The sequence below is a fragment of the Nylanderia fulva genome, unplaced genomic scaffold (genome assembly GCF_048542155.1).
Source record: "Nylanderia fulva isolate GAGA-0341 unplaced genomic scaffold, ASM4854215v1 Scaffold7, whole genome shotgun sequence".
Taxonomy (NCBI): domain Eukaryota; kingdom Metazoa; phylum Arthropoda; class Insecta; order Hymenoptera; family Formicidae; genus Nylanderia; species Nylanderia fulva.
The window spans coordinates 1,240,927-1,261,425 of NW_028190807.1; the positions used below are offsets into that span (position 1 = coordinate 1,240,927).

The following is a 20,499-nucleotide window of genomic DNA, read 5'->3' on the forward strand; positions in this document are numbered from 1 at the left end:
AATAAAATTGCAAATTACCATCCCGGCGAGGAATATTCCGGACTTGTTATTTCCTTCGGCGTCACGAAGGGAAAAGAAACGGCAGGGCGAGGAAAAAGAGAGATCGAGCGTTCAGCAAAGGGAATCTCCGCTCTCGGGCGGAGATACATACATATAATACATACACATGTATCAGAGAGATGTGCACGATACATCAGACGCGAAAGACACCTTTGGCCTCACAATGCGAGACGCATCTATTGAAACGCGACATTCCGACTGTGTTTTATTGCTCCCCGATTGTACCCTCTGATTCAATACGACGCGGCACGGACGAGCGATTCCGACTCTGCGAGTTTCTCCACCACCGATGCTGATATCAACGATGGATGCTCTTATCGATACCCCGGTTGTTGCTGCTGCATCGACTTGCTTCGCGATATCACTCTTGTACCCTCTCTCGTTTCCCTCGAAACCTTAGTCTCTCTCGCCTCTCGCGTTACTCGCAAAGAGGATTAGGCAGAACGATCTCGGCAAAATTACATTCGATTGGTCTGAACAATCTATAGTGACCCAATACAACAAAACGTCTAAAATCGGGACACAAGATGTATTTTAGACATCATAATAAAATATGTCTTTAAGATATCTTTAAGATGTCTTATGTCCCAATTTTAGACGTGATGTTGTTATGTTAATTTTCAAGATATAAATGCATATTGTGTTCCTAAAACTGCCAAAAATTTTAAGAATGTATTCTAGGAGTCAAAATAAGAAAACAAGTTCCTATAAACATGAATCCAAAAATGCTTTCCCTCCTTTTCGAAACACTCTGTGTTTAGTATCGCGTCCCGCGAATAAGGTTGTTGGTCCTTTCGCGCGACACGACCCTGTACTCGCGCTGTACACCCCTTTATTCTCTGTCTTAGCTTGAAAAAATCGGGTTTTGTCAAAGAACGTCGCGTCGGGTACGCGCATAGCTTCGCTGCGCATAACTTTACGCTCTTTCGCGCATAACGAAACAAGGTGCAACGTAACAAGGGTATAGCAACTCGAGACGAGCAAAAGTGGCGCTCTTCTTTCCTTTCTCGCTCATTGTGACTTCGCTCAGCTTTTCACCCATTGTTTATGGGCTAACAAGGCGCGCAGGTCGTTTTTCTACAAAGAGACAAAGTGACAAAGAATGCAATACAGCTAACCACGACGACATTTTTTCGGCTGTTCCCAAGTAGCAAACTGACGTCATTCAACGACATAATGACGTCAGTTTGGCTACTTGGATCTTTAATAAACTACATTGAATCGAGATCGAGAAAAGATTGATAAAATACGCGCTGTGCAAATTTTTATTCTTCAATTTTACACCCAACATCAAATAGATCTCGTCTCAGTTTTTGTTGAAAGAGATCGAGGTTACCTTAGTCGAAAATCAAACATTCAGCTTCAACCAAGAGAGGGAGAATCAAGTTAATCATTAAGTTGATTAACCTTATCCTCCTCGCGATAACGAGCAGTCTAAGGGCTCATTATACTCTCGTAGTTTTCATATAATCAAATGACGCGACGAAGCAAGGGCGTGGGCAGGTAACGCCGGGGGTGAGATTCGCCCTTAGGCTTGGATGAACTCCGCCTTTGTCGGGGTCGCAGTCTTCATCCTAAGGGATTTCATTTCCATTAGCGTATTGAAGAAACTCAAACGAAGAAAACATTTCGGCCGAGAATTTCTTTCTGCAACGCCCATGCACACGTATAAGTCTTTCTCTCTCTTTCTTTTTTCTCCCCTTAAAAGTATCCTTCTCCCTCTTTTTTTGTCTTCTTCAATTTTATTTAATATTCTCTGTTTCTACGCGCGCGTGTATACTCTTGTTTATCACATTTGATGATTCTTTAAATTTAAAAAGCGCGCAAACGTCTTCATCGGGAATTTTCTGGTTACGAGAAGGATGAAATTTTTTTAAAAAAGAAATTGCTTTTTACCCGGGATCGCCATCCCTTTACAGGATAAGGAGCGTCTGCTAATGGCGATATTACCGGTGCGTCATGAGGAGAAGCGTATGCTAAGGTCTTTCAATTAACTTAATGGTTTGCTAAACAGACAACGCGGCTTGTATTTAAGACAACGGACGTTAATAAGAAAACACACCGTGGCCGCAAGCACGTACATATATTCTATCACGTATTCGAGTCAACAACGCAAGATGGAACTCTGCAATCTCTCCGCGTCGGTACAATAATTCAATGCGACGCATTACGAGACATCGAGTATTTACTTATATCTTCGCAAAGATTTGTACGACGTAGATTGTAGAAACCTTTTATTTTTTCCTAATTTCTTCAAAAGAATTTCTTTCAAAATTATGTAGAAAACATTAGCGCGCTCGATCAGTCATACGATTGTATATATCGAATTGAAAAAAAATGGCGATTCGTTTATCGCGAGGACAAACATCTCTCGTGGAAGGAGATTAACCGGCAATAAGGCGGACGCAACGGAGCAGTCACTAGCACCGATCGCGTGACAGGAGTCAAAGCATTCGAAGGCAATGAGTCCTTCATTCGGGAGGAAGGCGGTTAATAGCTGGAGGACAATGGGCTTGTGGGGTTGCAGGCTGCTCTCTCTCTCTCTCTCTCTCTCTCTCTTCCGTGGGTTCCTGGGACCGGCTATCCGAGGGGATAGGCAGGCAAGCAGGCACGTAGATCGCAGGCGTGACTGTGTGAGACCCTCGCTGAGATAATTGAGCCGTCAGCTGCACGAACCGCGCCATGATAGCGCCGCACCACCGCCGCAAGTCACCCTCGCCTCGCTTCGGGACGGAAGTACACTTAGGTCACGTGACGGCGCGTGGATCGAATTACCGCGAAACGACACCGCCATATATCCACCTATCTCTCGGGAACGTCGGAGGAGAGAGAATCTCGGCCGCGATTACTTTCTCGCCGCCTTTTGTGTATCGGACCCGCCTAGTTTTCTCTCCTCTCTCTTTTTCTTTCTCTCACGCGCGATGATGATGAGAATTCTCGCGGCTTAACAATCTTATACGTCTCTACAAATATTTCTCATCGATATTCTAAAGAGTGTTCGATCATTAAGGTTCGATCCTACCGCCGTCTCGTTTCACCGACAAAACCATCATTTTTCTGCACCCTTTTCTTTTATCAGTTGAATAGAATACGATTAAAGGCCGATCGATTTTATGTTAAAAATGAAAAAAAATTTTTTCACGCGGCTGTCGTGAAAAAATAAAGATACCCTCAGACACTCTTTTAAAATCCTTCCTTTTTGAATTATGTTTCATGGGAAAGTAGCCTTAACACAAAGACGAGTCTCTATAAATATTTTTCATCGATATTCTGGGGATCCTAACGCCGTCTTGTTTCACTGACAAAATTATCATCTTTCTGCACTCTTTCATTTTTATTAGTTGAATAGAATAATAAATGTTTTTCCACGATTAAAGTATATATAAAAACAAAGTTGGAACCTATCGATTTTATGTTAAAAACCAAAAAAGTAAACAAATAATGATACTAAAACACCCTTTTAAAATCCTTTTTTAAAATCATGTTTCATAGAAAAGTAGCTTTAGCACAAAGACGAGAGAGTAATGACGTTGCGCAAATATTTCACCGCGTATATATTGAAAGAGAAACATGTGCGCTGCGTACAAAAACAAGACGAAAGGATAAGGTACTTCGAAGAGTCCTGCTCGGGACCTACCTTAACGCGTTCTACGTTCTAATCCGTCTAACTCGACATAGGATTCGATGATGCGACGCGACGCGACGCGTGAAATCCCGACGGATTTTTGCCCGCAACGAGGAGGTCCAAACCGGCGGGAAAAAGAAACTGCGCTAGTAAACTCCCGACAGATGTACCCTGGAAATGTTCGCGTGAAAGAGATGCATTACGGGATATCGTGCTCGTTGATATTTCAGAATCTATTAACCGTCGTTAGACTTCGCCCTCTCGTTGGAATTACATGGAAATGTCTTCTCGCGCTTTCAAAAGAAGCAATAAACGGTCGTGTTAAGGTTCTGTGAGGATCTGGTACGTTGTCTTTTTATCTTCGACTCGCGGAAAGAGCGCAGGAAATCTCTTGATCGCGCACGTTTTCTTGGATTAAACAGCGATACGTTAATCTAAATGCAAACGTACTCTTTATCAACGGCTTTAGTTACGCTAGGTTTACCTTTTGTTTTCCGGACAAACAGGGTGGAAAATAAGATTACTTTTATTCTCGTCTATGAGAAAAGCTGATTAAGAATGTATGGCGATGGATGCTGAAAAAAATTGCTATATATATGAAATTCTTATCTCTCGTTTTCACCATTTTAAATTCATGTTTTTTTGACGCGAAGATTACAAAAAATAAACTTAATTTTTGATCACACATAGATCCCGAGGAAGTTCGAATGTCCTCTGGATATCCTCAGAATGTCTTTCGAATATGGTGTGCTATTAGGGAAAACAGACCATACAATATTGTGGAGCTTACGCTAAAAGAAAAAAAGAGAGAGAGAGAGAAGAAAGAATAAAAAATGTTTCATGAGAAAATTGCTTCGTCTTTTAAGCGGAAATAAGCATAGTCTATCGCAACTTCAATATTAAATATCAATATTTGTTGAGACAAGAACATTTATAAGAAGATCAACAACTGTACAATATTTTTCTGCGACTCTGCATAATTGAAAAGGGATCCTATGAAGAATTTTGATGAAAAACTAGGGAGATATCGCTGTTTATTTCGTTGCTCCCAATGGGGTTTATCATTATACCGCTAATCTTTTCCTTTATTATTGTTCTTTGTCAATTACTCGCAGCATTTTCAGTTTCATTCGCGTCCCCGGTAAAGTGGAATATAGATAGAGCAACAACTTAAGTTTCCGGAATGTATCCGCGTCTCTACATAGGAACAGGACAGTAATGCCGACCGATTATCCATCCCTCGACACGGATACCTTCCTCGCGCCGCCTTTTTCCTATACAAGAAAACCTGCATCCTCCGTCCGTCCTTGCCTTCCCCTCCGAGGACATCTTCGGAGTCTTCCCCTTCCGGAATCGCGCACCCGGGGGTCGAGAGAGGATTCGTTTAGCGGGTAAGCCGTACGTACGTTTCGCCCGGGTGATAGGAAAGTAGAGGGGACTCACCCCGCGAAGTGTCGACGACAAGAGGGATGATGGTTACCGGCTGGCTGTGGGGGCCACACCCACCATCTCCGGAGATGGCCAATCGCATCCGCGACGACGCCAAGGGCTGCCGGAAGTTGTCACCGTGTGTATCAGACTGCTTGGCTTTGTCGCCGTTGCGAGATATAAATTGGGAATTTAAGGTTTTAAAACGCGTATATATATATATATATATATATATGTATGAAAGAGCACATTCTCTCTCTTCCTTGTCAGCCCCTTGATTTTATTACGCCATCGCTGCGAGAATCTATTGATATTTTCAGGCGAAAAGCAGCCCCTTTTTGTCGCCGACGATTTGATATATACGTTACATAATTGACAATCGTATTAAAAGTCAAAGGCGAAATTGTCCAGTTTCTCAGGAAAGACTGTTATAATTATTGTATCGATTTTATATTATTTCACATGTGTTCTCGTGTAAGATAAGATATATAAGAATTCCATGTTTGATATATTTTTAAATCGAGAAGTTAAACATGCGAGATATAAATTCTTATTATAAAAATGTTATTTTATCGTGAATCACGTGATAATTAAAGGACAATTCGAATTAATTAAACAACCCTTTAAATGATTTTTAAGGATACCGGAGAACGAAATCAAACACAAGACGTGCAGAAAAGGTAGATGACTAGAAAGGCTCTTTAGTGATTCGACAGCATTTTTAATCTTTTATTTTCTATAAAAATTTATCTCCTATTGCAAATGCTTTTATACTCGTGAATCACGTGGTAATTAAACAATCCTCGAAATGATTTTAAGGATACCGGAGAACGTTAAATCAAACATAAGACATTCAGAAAGGGTATAGACGGGGTGCTCAGAAAGGCTCTTTATGTGGTACACGGTATCACAACCGGAATATATACACGCATTATCCAAACTCACTATTAATCGATTATCCGATGCGAGAGAGCTGATTCCTATTTGATACTCCGACAAGGATTCCCGATTATTCCCGCTGACAAAGCGCAAGAACGTACATACGTATACAGAGACATACACACACACACACACAAACAAACACACAAACACACATACACACACACAAACACTCCGGCGGTTCATTAATCAAAAGCACCGGCCCCCAAAATGGCTTCCTGCCTAGTAACGCCCTCAAAATCGTCTCTCTCTCGCTGTCACCTCGCTGCAAAACACGCACGCACATATACATACGTACATGTATACATACGTACACACACACGCGTCTCTCCGCACCGCCGCACCGGCCACGGTTTCTTTGATTTTCGCGATTACATTCTGATCTGCGACAGGTGCGTGAAGCGCGTAACGCGCGCGTTCTCACTCGTCGCGCGTTTCTTTTTTCGTCCCTTCTCCCTCTTTTGATCTCTACCGGCGCACACTCGTAAATTCATCCCCCTCGGTCATTGCAAGCCGACCGACTGCCACTTAATTAGGACGATTAAGTTCTTAATCCGCGAGAAAAAAGAACGAGTAGCCGTCGGCGAGACTTATCGAACCCGACCGAGCGTGAAACAGTGTTCCACTTACATCATTCGTGTCCTCCCAAATCATCATTTCAAAAGGATTAGGCTCCAAGTAACGAACTAACGTCATTAAACGTTAAACTGACGTCATCAATGTCAAACTGACATTATTTTGACGTTTAATGACGTCAATTGCTACCCCTGGGACATTTCTGACACAGGGAATTTGGGAAATCATTTTTTTTTTTTAATTAATAAATAATTCGCATATAATTATTTAACAATATTATTCGGCTCTCGAAATCGGCATATAATTTTTTGATAAATATATATCGGGGCTGTAGGAGCCTAACGCGATTTTTTCGCTAACTAGGAATAGTATCTTTGGTTTAGATCTCTAATTCCTGTTCCCCTTATATAGAGATCTAAACCAAAGATATACTATTTCTAATTAACGAAACAATGAATTTTCGCAATAACCGACCCAAAGGACATCGCGTTAGGTAATTATCCTACAGCCGACAAAAAATTCTATAGTAATTGAACGATAAGCGTGCGAGGATCGATCGTTGGATGATCTCGTGTAACGTCATCGCGCGATGCGAAGCGTGGAGTTTCGTCGACATCGAGAACGACGTTGCGAAAAAGCAAAGAGAAAAGAGAAGAGAAAAAGAGAGCGGACGCGTAGACACCAGATGATGCGGTAATTGCGCTGTCAACGACAGCGTTCCGGTCCGCGAAACGATATGCATAATATCGCACACTCTGGCCTGGAACGCGCTTCTCGCCAGATTACCATCTGCATCCATTCGTTAGACTCTTCTCTCTGCGCCGGATCGATGCGCCGCATCAGAGAGATTGACGCGGCTAGAGTCAAATCCACGTGGGTTTATGAATAGAGAAAGATTATATAGCGTATTGTGCTATCGAAGATAAACGAATGAAAGCAATACGTACATATATATTAATTCCTATATTAAGCCCTTAAGGGGTTGCCAAATATGTTGGTCGATCGAAAAAGTGAAGTTAGATTTCACTATAAATCTATTTATTGGCTATACGGATTGTTTATTGAAATTATGATGCTCCCCATTTGTTAAAATTAATACTTTAATTGTGCAAAGGATTTATCAATCTGTATAGTCAACCAAAATATAGGTATTTAAACTTATAAAATCTCATAAAATTACGAGTTCAAGTGCTTGATTGACTATATACAGATTGATAAATCCTTTTGCACGATTAAAGTATTAATATTGATAAATGGGAAGAGGGGGCTAATAAAAAATAGATTTACAGTCTAATCTCACTTTTTCGACCGATAAAACATATTTGGTCAGAATCCACGTGGGTTTATGAATAGAGAAAGATTATAGCGTATCGTGCTATCGAAGATAAACGAATGAAAGCAATACGTACATATATATTAATTCCTATATTAAGCCCTTAAGGGGTTGCCAAATATGTTGGTCGATCGAAAAAGTGAAGTTAGATTTCACTATAAATCTATTTATTGGCTATACGGATTGTTTATTGAAATTATGATGCTCCCCATTTGTTAAAATTAATACTTTAATTGTGCAAAGGATTTATCAATCTGTATAGTCAACCAAAATATAGGTATTTAAACTTGTAAAATCTCATAAAATTACGAGTTCAAGTGCTTGATTGACTATATACAGATTGATAAATCCTTTTGCACGATTAAAGTATTAATATTGATAAATGGGAAGAGGGGGCTAATAAAAAATAGATTTACAGTCTAATCTCACTTTTTCGACCGATAAAACATATTTGGTCAGAATCCACGTGGGTTTATGAATAGAGAAAGATTATAGCGTATCGTGCTATCGAAGATAAACGAATGAAAGCAATACGTACATATATATTAATTCCTATATTAAGCCCTTAAGGGGTTGCCAAATATGTTGGTCGATCGAAAAAGTGAAGTTAGATTTCACTATAAATCTATTTATTGGCTATACGGATTGTTTATTGAAATTATGATGCTCCCCATTTGTTAAAATTAATACTTTAATTGTGCAAAGGATTTATCAATCTGTATAGTCAACCAAAATATAGGTATTTAAACTTATAAAATCTCATAAAATTACGAGTTCAAGTGCTTGATTGACTATATACAGATTGATAAATCCTTTTGCACGATTAAAGTATTAATATTAATAAATGGGAAGAGGGGGCTAATAAAAAATAGATTTACAGTCTAATCTCACTTTTTCGATCGATAAAACACATTTGGTCAGAATCCCCTTAATCTTTTATATCTCGATTAACTATAATCGCGTGTCAACGGCAGAGCCGATAGAAAAGTTTGTCGCACATTTTCTATACAAAGTCGTACACGGAGAAACTAATTTTCGCGCGAGCTCTCTCTTTCACACACATACAAACTACGCTCATCGCGTACGCGAAAGATCGGCTCGGAAAGTTTCAGCCGAATCAACTCTGGCTAAAGCTCCCGGGGTTCTATAAAGGAACGGATGCGAGCGAAATGAAATTAAGCGCAGCTCCCGGACATCATTAAACCAAAGCTCCGCGTCCTCGCGTAAGGACCTTCGAGGGTGGGATATCGCATACAGGGATGATAGTGCTCTCGATAGATACTCCCGCGTCACTGGAGCACCATTAACTCTAGATTACAGCGCTGCGGTATTTACACAGGCCAGAGGCGTAACGTAATACGCGACGAGCACCCCCGCGCGTCTTACACCCCCTCTCCCTCCCGTGCAGGGGGTGGGGGGTGCCACCCTCTCGCTCCGCGTTTTCTCTATCTCTATACCCTCTCGTTTCCTCTTCGTTTCACCCCTATTTGCCCGTTCGTATATATCCCCCTTCGAAATGTATCACTTCGCTTCATTTAATATCGTGGGACGTCGGGCGTACCGACGCCATTGTTCCCGTTAACAGTGGATCACGGCTAAAATAATACCTGCTAATGGCTCCCGGTTTTAAGCTGACAAACAGCAGCACGAGTGTAATAATATAATGCGAGCGCCGTTCGCGGAACGACGAGCGTGTTCATATGTGTGTGTGTGTGTGTATACATATATTTGCATGTATGTATGCGTGTGTATGCGTGTACGTTGAATTATTAGCGGTGAGCAAATTTGTGACGAATCAGGAACTATGTCTTATACAGGTATTACTCGCGATATAAACATTATAGACACTCCTTGGTATAATAATTTTACGTATTTCGTTTATAGAAAATCAACTAGAAGATCAGAAACGATTTAGGCGTTACAGTAAGATGTAATGAGTACAAAAATTGATCCATACACCTATACTTGGCTGTAAGACAATTCAAATATGTTCACTTTTTGGCGCGTCCCAGTATTACAAAATGTCGGCTCGAGATGGCCTTTCTGGCGGACGCCATTATCTGTACTTTTTATATCTGCGTCAATAAAAAATAGATCTTATACATATAACGTATCGTTCTCTTTCTCTCTCCGCAAGAGAAGTTAGGCAACAGATATATTCGAATATATAATTAAACTCTCTCTCTCTTTCTGGATACGCGTGTTTGACCTCTGTCGCCTCTCGCACAATTGCGATTGTCGGGGAACCCCGGCGCGCATTTCGTCGGCAACTTTTCCTTTCCAATTAACGAGTTCTACTCGCATTCGAAAGCCGCCTCTTTTTTTTTTTTCCTCCTTTCTTTTTTTCGCTTCGCTCGACGGTGCGGGTTTTCTCTCTCCCCGAGCGCGCGGGTAGATTTTTTCATCCACCTATTATCCGCCGCAAAAACTGCCTTTTCGAGAAATCGCGGCGCGGATCTTTAAAGTGCCGCCGCTCTCTCCCGGCTCTCTTTCTCTTTCTCCGCGCGCAATTTTATTATTCTCACGGTATTATACCGGCGTGTTGTATAATTTTCGCGAGCGAAAAAAAATTGCGGCCGTCCGTCGCTCTGCGCACCCGCGGCAACAGTAATTTGTAGTTTTTATGAGAAATTCTATATTTGCCCGAGCTGTTCATTAACCCGCTCGCGTTAACCGAGCTGCGACACGGTAATAAGGGTCGTGCCGAGTGCAAAGGGGTGCAGCAGAGGAGACGAGAGAGAGAGAGAGCGCAGTTGTGAGTTGGCGCGAAAGCTGAGCAAGACGATGAAGAGAGAGAAGTGTGGGTGTGCGCAAGCCTTCTACTCTTAATTAATTATTTCTCCGCGACAAACGCTAGAGCCAAAGTAGAGAGAGAGAGAGTCTGAAAAGAAAAAAAGCTCATGAAGGCGTATCGAATCGAGATATTTTTTTTCCTCTTCCCTGTCATTGATTGCTGCAGTTTATATCGACGAGCTTTTCCGCTGACATTGGACTGATTTTCGGAGAAAATTGAGCGTGGCGAAAAAAAAATGTGCGTGTTCGAGAGAAAATATTTCGCGCGCGGAGGGAGCATTACGCGAATTATGTTCGCGCGATTTTCTTTGAAGAAACACTTTTCCCAAGCAAAGCGGTATTTTTCATAATAGATGAGCGCCACAGCAGAGCGGCTGCGAGGCGAAAGGAGTTTCTTAGTTAAAATTCGAACACACCCTCGAGAGTTTTCCTTCCCTGCCTTTATTTACAAATTTTCTGATCATTATTTCGGTGTCGATTCTCGGGAAAAAATGTTTGATATATAACAATATAAATATATAAAATTATATACATTTAGATAAAAGTGCTTTTTATATATAATTATATAAATTTTGATATATATATATATATATATATATATATATACAATAAAGTATATAAATATATATGTTTCATATAATTTATATATAAAATTATATAATTATGTATAAAAATAGACATATTTCACAAAAATATAATTTTACGATTATATGTATAATTATTCAATTATTTATATATAATTATATATAAAAATTTTTTTTACCGGGTTCTTTTCTCTCTCCGACAAAAACTGAAATTTCTCTCGGTTTTTATCACAAATACATTTTTCAAACATTTAGTTGTAAATTTACGGAGAATAAATTAAAAAAAAAAAAAAAGAATTACGAATAAGTTTTCATCTTTGAAGTTTATTTCAGGGAGTAAAGTCGCTTACGCAACTTCCCCAAACTATCTCGGTGTCTTCTTTTTTTTTCCCCCTCGCGATGAATTTACTCAGAATCGAGGAAGCTGGTGCTCCTCGATGCTGCAGCAGCAGTTATCCGCGAACTTAAGTACTTGACGAGAGATCTTCGAACACCCATAGATATCGTGTTGTCTTCTCTGCTGCTACTACATCGCACTCGTTTCTCGAGTTACAAAACTCGAAGGCCTCGCTGTGCCTAAAACAATATTGGCGGGGGGATGAAAGGGGGAGGCTGCGAGGGGGAAGAATCGACCGGGGGTTTGGTCGGGGTTGTGCACATTAGATATTTATTTAAGGCCGCTCGACACGGCCGTTTTCCTACTCATTCGCCGTGGAACTCATCGTCTACGTGATGCGTGCACGTCGAGAGTACGTGTATATGTATATGTATACAGGGTGTCCCAGAACTAGTAAACCTGTTAGTGATTTAGCTTCCAGCGATAATTTGGAAGCGACTCTTCCTCAACGAAAATGTCGAGATATCAATCATTTTTGAGTTATAAGCGATTGAAAATAAAAGGTTTGTGGAAATATAAAATATTAACAAAATCACATTCTTTTATTAATCACGTGTAGATTTTTTAGAGTTAGAATTAAATTAAAATCTAATTGAAGTCTTAATCACGAAGATACACGATGAAAAATTGGGAACATGTAAAAAATGATCAACATTTTCGCCAAGGAAAAATCATCTCCAAATGATCCCAGAAATCGGCCATTAACAGGTTTACTATTAATTTTCGGACGCCCTGTATGTATATGTATATATGTATATGTGCGTGCGCGCGTCATTGACATAGGTACCGCATAGCAGTCTTTGGCACTAAGTACCCCAAACTCAAAATGTTGACCCGGTTAATAGCCCCGTGTTTGATTAGACTACTGTAGTTCGTATAAGCCGTCACCGGTAATGCGAGTTTCATTTCGTCGCTTCTCGTGTTCCGCGTTATATGCAGAAATGGATCGGATAATTAAAGGACGCGCCCTCTCCTGCGCGCTTTCATCTTTGCTTTCTCGCGCTGGGATAATTGAGCAACGCTGCATCTGGTATTTATTACTTTTCATCCTAATCGTCGCACGTAATATTAAGTTGATTGTTTCCTGAATTTTTCGGGGAATATATAGACTCCATAGACGCGGTATACCTCTATATCTTGCGACTCTCGGTGGCTAATTGACGTCATTCGATGTCAAAAAGTGACGTGTATGCCCGTGCTATACCTGAGAGTGCTTTAGATTTGTAATACTTTGATCCTTGGACCGGAAATTGTCGATTAAGCTGATTTTGAAGATGCGTCGCTCCTGTTAGCTGCCTGTTTATTACCGGAGATGAGCTCCGACAATTTCGCCGTTTTAGCTTCCCGGGATCTTGTTACGCGTTCAACGCGATATCGTCATAAGGTCCGTCAAAGGAAGCGCGCTTTTACTGCGTTATTTTCCAATTCACTAATTTACAGTAAATTCGCATTTTCCGCGTTACCGATCTCGAAGTCGCGGAGAGGAGAAGGCAAAGGAAAATCAGAAGGGCACGCTTCGTTTCGCCTCGTGCGCCGGGTTATAAGGGTGGGGAGAAAGGTTAATTATCGAATAACAAGGGATGCCCGTTTGAAGACAGATCACTGGAAAACTCTCGAGATTGTAAATTGCTTAGTTTTTAATGCGTCCGACGATTTTCAATCTTAGGAAGACGAGATCTCGGGATATATCTTACAATGACAATAAAGTACAATCGTTTTATTATTATGTATAAATAATATCGTGACATCGACGATATTATTCGTTATATAATGATGTATCACAATTGTGATTGTGTTTAGCGTTCAGATTTGGAGCGCAAATTAAGAGCAAATGAGAAATAAAAGATTAAGAAGAAAGAGAAGTGAAGCCAAAATTGCAAATTAATGATCATAATTGAGCTGTACGAATTTGTATACAAGGTGTATTTAAAGAAGTGAACAACTTTAGGAGATGATTCTTTGTCGAAAATTAAGATAAACATTAATACTCTTATATTTATCAAGTTCTTCAAGAGTTACACTTTTCTAAAGAAGGAGGTAAAGATTCTTTTTTTTAATTTTTTTCTCAGATTTCAGACAAATTAAAAAAAATGAAACTTGGTATTTTCCACTATATAAAGAATATTTATTAATATTAAAAATAATAATAACAAAAACTTAATTTAACTCCTCAGGGATATGTTTATATAAGTTACTTTTCGACAAAGAATCGTCTCCTAAAATTTTTCGCACTTATTTAGATACACTCTATAGATAAAGTTTTCAACAGACTCGCATCATCATCTTGCGATTTCATACGTTTTTCACTCGAGAGAGATCGATCCTTTTGGTAAATATTTTACATCTTTTCGGCGGTACAAGTTGGCACAAGTATCCGCTAGAAGAAGAAACCCCCTGCTAAAAAGGAGGGGCCCGGAAAGTAAAGCCTGGATCTACGGCTCGAAAGGCAACGAAAGCCATTGATCCTGGCCAACAAGGAGGCGATCGCTCGCCCGAATGATCAATAAAGAACGAGAGAATAAAAGAATTCGTCCGCAAGCCGACTTACACGTCTCGGCGACGATGTAACGAAGATCACTAAACACGCCCAATCGAGCGATCGATCGAGGATCTAGGATCAAGGATCCGGAAAATCCTCTCGTGCAATAGCGTGTGCTCGTGCGTCACTGTCAAAAATACCACTGTCACACGTAGATCGCAAATTGAATAGAATCGAACTATTATTATGTGTATATCAAATATGGAAATAAAATATCGATTCCGAAGAAATCGATGAAGAGATACAATTCTCGCAAACTCGCAAACGATATCTATACCTTTCTCGATCGTCTGCCTTCTTCGAGCAATCAACTTGTTAACAATTAACTTTTAAGAGATAAAAGTTGGAAACTTCCTTGGAAAAAATACAAGGAAATAAAATTGATGAGAACTTAATACTGTAACGGAATTGCCGTGTAATTTCTGCGGGAGAAATCGGGTTATACAATCATTCGAAGAATCGATAAGAATTTACGGTGGAATCGTTTGATTTTCGTTCAATTTATTCGCTAAATTTCACGCAACGAATTCAAATTCCTTTGGCGAATCATCGCTTTAACTCGTCTATTTTTCAGCTGGAGGACGCAAGATGCAAATCTCGCGGAATAAGTCCAGTTTTTCCTTCGGCTTTGTACGTCCACGCCACAACTCCGCCAACGATAATCCCAATAAAGACGATCTAGCGCGCACGCGGCCGCTAGATTCGACGTAATGCCATCTGTGCAAACGAGCCCACTGGCCCGGCTAGTCGACAAACATTTTGACGTTCATTCACGTTACGTGAAAGACCGTCTCTCACGCTCCTTGACACCGAAAGGGGCGAACCCACGACGCTTTGTGCGTCGGCATTGCTCGCTGACCTCCTCGCATACGCGCATTTTTCAAGAATATCCGTGCGTGTGCGAATACTTAACCCTTTGTACGAGCAATCGAAACATACACGGTTCTATTTCTCGCGCAAATGTCAAATTAGAATATACATTTACAATACATAAATTTTAGGAAATTATTCTTTGTCGAAAATTAAGGGAAGGGTTTCTTATATAAACGTATACTTTTATATCCTCCCTGAAGAGTTACATTTTTTAAAATTAAGTTTTTATTTTTTCTAACTATTGATTTTATAAAAAAAGTAAAAAATTAAATAGTTGTTTTAGTTTCATCCTCTTATAACGATACAGAAAGATGAAAAAAATATTAAGAAATATCCTTCTTATTAGTGGAAAATATTCACCAAGTTTTATTTTTTTATTTGTCTAAGATTTAACAAAAAAATAAAAACTTAATTTTTACCTTCCTCTTTAGAAAAGTGTAACTCCTCAGGGAGAAATATAAGATTATATGTTTTTATAAGAAACCCTCTTTAATTTTCAACAAAGAATCATCTCCTAAAATTTTTCGCACTTATTTAGATACACCCTGCATATGTAATAAAAGAAAAAAAATTGTCCAGAATAACTGAGATGTTCGTATCTATCAGCTAATTCTAAAGTTCTTTCGACATGTTGGATATACATATATAAAAACCGTGTATATATCTTCATTATCTCTACATATGTATACATTTACTACTTCTGACATTCATACTGATATGATCCTTACACGTAAAATAATGAAGCGAATATAGCGAATAATGGCGCATCATTACAAATCCGCGGAGGAGGAATCAAAAACGTTTTAGCGATATAAATATTGAACATGTGCTGATAGTCTCGATTCTGTCTTCGAGCTCGGCCTTTTTCCACCCCCTCCTTTCTTCCTCCCTTTACTTTCGCGAATATCGTTATTGCTATTCAGATATTCGAGACTCTCTTTCTCTCTATCTATCTCTCTGCGGGGCTTTAATAAAAATATTTGTTAAGAAAACAGTTCCGTCGTAGGGAAGGGATGCTGCCCTCCTCCTTCGAGCAAGGCGAGTTATTCTTATATCCAGATTCGCAGCGGTATTCTCCGACGGCGATTTCCATAAATGCAATAATTCGAGATAAGACAACTTTCCGCGCTCTTTATTTCCGCGACCTAGGACGGACGGAGACATTATATCGCAGCGCGCAATCTTTATATAGTAAGGAAAGAAAAATAAATCGTATCTTGATTTAAGATACATATATTATACACGTTATATAATAATCTCCCACATAGATGCACTCGTGTATTCAAAAACGATATGCTCAATTTATTTGCTTATTTACCTGTGAAAACGCATTCCGCATCCCGACACACCGCCAGTCTCTTCAAACGTTTCCTGAATCTGTATCTCAATCCTTTCTTCATGGTATATCCGATATTCATCATTTGATACTCGTCCAAGTTCAAATCGTAAGCCTCGATGAATCTCTGAAAAAGAGACGATAAAAATGCTCTTAGTTGCAAAAAATGCTTTTTCGAGATGTTTAAAAAAACACAATACCTGATCATCCTCGAAGATGCAGAAGATGTTGTTGAAGCGCGGCGAAACGCGACGAATACAACTAAACGTATTGTTCGCAGCATCCTGACATTTGCATGCCATTTCTTTCACGCATAACTGCAAAAACATACAACGAAATTAATATGCAAGTAATTCGAAAGGAATCTGGTTTTATAAAGATTTCTAAATATTTGAAACTTGCTGTAACATTAAGATCGCTGTCGCTCGGACAACCGGACGAAGGGGCCTTTTTAGATCTCTCTCCCCTGTACTCAATCAATACGGTACGATCTTGCGGTAAATCGCGCGTCGTTTTAAACAATGTCCTCCCGTCAGATGGATACTCTACACCGGCTATATCTAAGAGCGTAGAGAAGATATCGACGCTACTAACGGCTGCGGAAATTGTAGACGAGTCAATTCCTGGACCGGATATCAGTAATGGCACTCGTATATCTGTTTCATAGGGTTGACGCTTATCCATAGGCATGCTAAACTGTCCTGTCGAAATAATGCATGTCTTGTACGGACAAATAGGAGAAAACTTGCAAAACAATTTAATAATACAGTTTTCTTATATAAATATAATTTTAAAAAATTAATATTATTTTTGAAAATTAATAGTCAAACTTAAAGATGACATTGTCTGAATCTTTTGTGCTTTAACAACTTTTAGTACGCTTCATTTAGCTTTTAACATCCATTGGGTGTACCATTGAATTACCTACCAACATGATATCCGTTGTCGGAGGTATAAATAAAGTAGGTGTCGTTCAAAAGATCTCGCTCTTTCAGCAAATTGTATATATTTTCAACGAGTTCATCGACCGCTAGCAAAGTTTCCCATCTCTTCCTGTATATCTTATCTAATTTTGGTAATACACTGTTTGGCAAAGGAGTTGGACCTTTTCTAACTAACCAATGTTTGTCCTGTTTTTCAAGAATAAGAAAATTATATACCAGATATAACTTCATAGAAAAAATATCCTGTACATAAATAATTAGCTTATACATATAACAATGCTATATACCTGATGCACGGGAACATTAAAATTTGGGGTTCTCTTTGCTTTCGTGTCATTGTATTTATCATTATGTCTATCAGCAGGTGTAAAAGGTGCGTGAGGGGCTGGAGGTGCTAATACCATGAGGAAAGGTTGATCGTTCGAGTATGCGTTAATAAAATCTATGGCCAGATTACTCTAGAATACATATATATTATACGTTTAATAAAATAAAAATAAAAATTATATATATATATATATTTTTTTTTTTTTAAATAAATATTATATATATGTATTTTTAACTTAAATACTTTTTTTTAACTTTTCGTTGTGACGATTTGAATTGTTGTCTCATGTTAAATTTGTATATAAAAAATTTTTATTTTTATTTTAATTAAACATATAAACTACTATATGTATTCTAGAGTAATTTTTTAAAAATAATTTTTATATTATATTATAATTATATATTACATTATATTAATTTTATACAACACACACACACACACACACACACATAATTAATTCAAAAGTAACTTTAATTTTTCTTTTAATCAAACAGATCAGATTTGAGATGTCGATCCAAATCATCACAATAAAAAAATTTAAAGAAATTTAATAGCGCTTATGTATACTCTGTGTTGAAAATATCCTGCATACATATTATATACTTACGATTACATCCGTAAGATAATCGCTCGAATTTTCACCGTACTTGGTCTCGGTACCATTTATCGACAACGAATAATCATAATATTTGGAATTTCCTAAAAGACCAGCCCACCAGTCCCATCCCACTGGTACGTGAGCTGCACCACCGACCTTTTCGCTTCCGTACTGCAAAATTTACATATATCGTGCGCATTTTATATTTTTTATCAATTTTAAGAGCCACACAAATAGCAATTGAGAGAGAATTAAAAAAATAAAAAGTAGGAAAAATTCAATATCAAATTTTTCCAATTTTACAGAAAATTTGTTCGTCGAGTCCTCGTTTTTAATTCAATCATTCACAAAATCGTTGTAGAAATATATATATATATATATATGTAATATATATGTTGTTTTTTTAACGATCGCGATTATCATATTGTAATTGTAAATTGTATTGTACCTCGTTCAGGTATTTTCCGGCGTAAAACGTCTTGTATCCGGCGATGTTTCGCAGGAGAGCGGCAAATGTTGCCGGTTCTTGCGATCGTTGCCATTGCGTGCTACTGCAACCACCGGCGATAGAATTGTTCACCGTCAAGTGATTATGCTGATATCGTCCGGTCAGGATGGACGCACGATTCGGGCAACAGATAGGCGAAGCTACGAACTGGACACACGGTATATTTTCTTTAAATATCTCGAAAGAAAATATATAATCTTCTATAACATTAAATATAAATAAAGAAACTTACGCAATTCGTGAACGTGGCACCCTGAGATGCTATGAGATTCAGGGTATTCGTCATCGGCGTCTGAAAATTTAAAATCAAATAAAAACGCAGGTGTCTCCGAAGTGATACTCTTGATTTAGCGCGCATTTATTTCGTAATTTATTCCCTTTTTTATTAGTGTAGCTTCTCATTTAAAAATTATGTAGCGATAAGAAATTATATAAGTATAGCAATTAAATATAAAATTTTAAGATGATAAACTTTCATTATATATAAATAAAACATATTTACCATGCCATCTAAAGTTAAATCTTGATCGTCGGTAATAATCAGCACGATGTTTCCAGGCGCAATCGGCGCCACTAAGCAATTCAGCGACAGAAAGAGAACCGCCAAATAATGTATCTTGCTCGGCGTCAGGAGATTTCCCGGTTGAATATGCATCATGCCAGAGAATGATTTTATTCTATTTCCGTCGCAAGATTAGACACAATGGCCAGAAATATCTGCGTATATATATTAAAAATTAACTCATATATTATTTTCGCGAATCGCGCCCCGAGAAAGAAATCAAATGTACGCGACAGCGACGTCGAGTCTAATCGAGGCACTGTAAGATTACTGCCGATTATACTATATACTCCGTGCTTATATATTAAACATACGCGCATCTACGTATCTCAAAGTACCCGTGCGAAGTGTCAAACGCTGAAGTGTCAGTCGGCGCCGCTAGATGGCGCTGACCGAGAAAAAGCTGGTAAGTCAGCCTTCTCGATAGGAATTTTACCCTCGCGAGGGTAAATAAGATTCTTGAGTGAGGATCGACGAATCGACCGCCAAAGCCGCCAGAGGGCGGTCGAGAGCGGAGGTCTCGGAACCCTCTGACGGCACGGCGTGTCGCCGTACGGCCGGAGTCACGCACGCGAGAGGCGCGTACGGACTCGCAACATCCGTTGCGTGTCACACGTTCTCTCGGGCGGCGTGCCGCGAGCGCAGAGCCCAGCCACGTGCACGCCGGACGCACACACGCGTCGCGCTATTACATAGCGGCGTCCGCCTACACATTCCACTACCTCCCGGCGTCCCGGATCTCGTAACCCGGAGAATATAACGCAGTAAGTTTTGCGAGGCACGACAAGCCACGTGCGTCCATTCGACCCGCGCGTCTTTCCTCGCGCGTTCTCGCTCTCTCCTGTTAAATTCTCTCTCGCTTTTTCTCGCCCTATATACGGAGTCGAAAACTCCGCTCACCGTTCTCGGCGGCGACGGTAGGTAATGCGGCGCCAGTCGTCGCGCGCATGCGCATCGTCGTGGTTTGCGCGCATGCGTCTTGGCCACGACGCGGCGCTACTAGTCCTCGCGTGGAATCGTCTCGCGTCGCGGCTCCAACGGAATCGGCCAATCGGAGCGTCTCGCTCGCGCGGCCT

The 20,499-nt window shown here is 39.6% G+C and overlaps 1 protein-coding gene across 5 annotated transcripts; it reads right to left on the reverse strand.

Moving 5' to 3' along the window:
* Positions 1 to 1,311: 1,311 nt before the first annotated feature.
* Positions 1,312 to 20,361, reverse strand: LOC114934581 (N-acetylglucosamine-6-sulfatase). 5 transcript variants are annotated; one of them, XM_029307239.2, is made up of 11 exons: positions 19,762 to 20,361; positions 19,364 to 19,578; positions 19,094 to 19,153; positions 18,802 to 19,008; positions 18,363 to 18,524; positions 17,715 to 17,885; positions 17,412 to 17,613; positions 16,886 to 17,184; positions 16,684 to 16,800; positions 16,466 to 16,610; positions 11,523 to 11,914 (listed from the first exon to the last, which is right to left on the reverse strand). In XM_029307239.2, the coding sequence occupies exons 2-11, from the start codon at positions 19,517 to 19,519 to the stop codon at positions 11,865 to 11,867; spliced, it is 1,569 nt and encodes a 522-aa protein (XP_029163072.1). In that variant the 5' UTR covers positions 19,520 to 19,578; positions 19,762 to 20,361; the 3' UTR covers positions 11,523 to 11,864. The 5 variants fall into 5 exon arrangements, with proteins under 5 accessions (XP_085344681.1, XP_029163072.1, XP_029163073.1 ...); XM_029307240.2 differs by having other exon boundaries at positions 19,738 to 20,361; XM_085488555.1 differs by lacking the exons at positions 11,523 to 11,914; positions 19,762 to 20,361 and adding an exon at positions 1,312 to 1,634 and having other exon boundaries at positions 19,364 to 19,704.
* Positions 20,362 to 20,499: the final 138 nt, after the last annotated feature.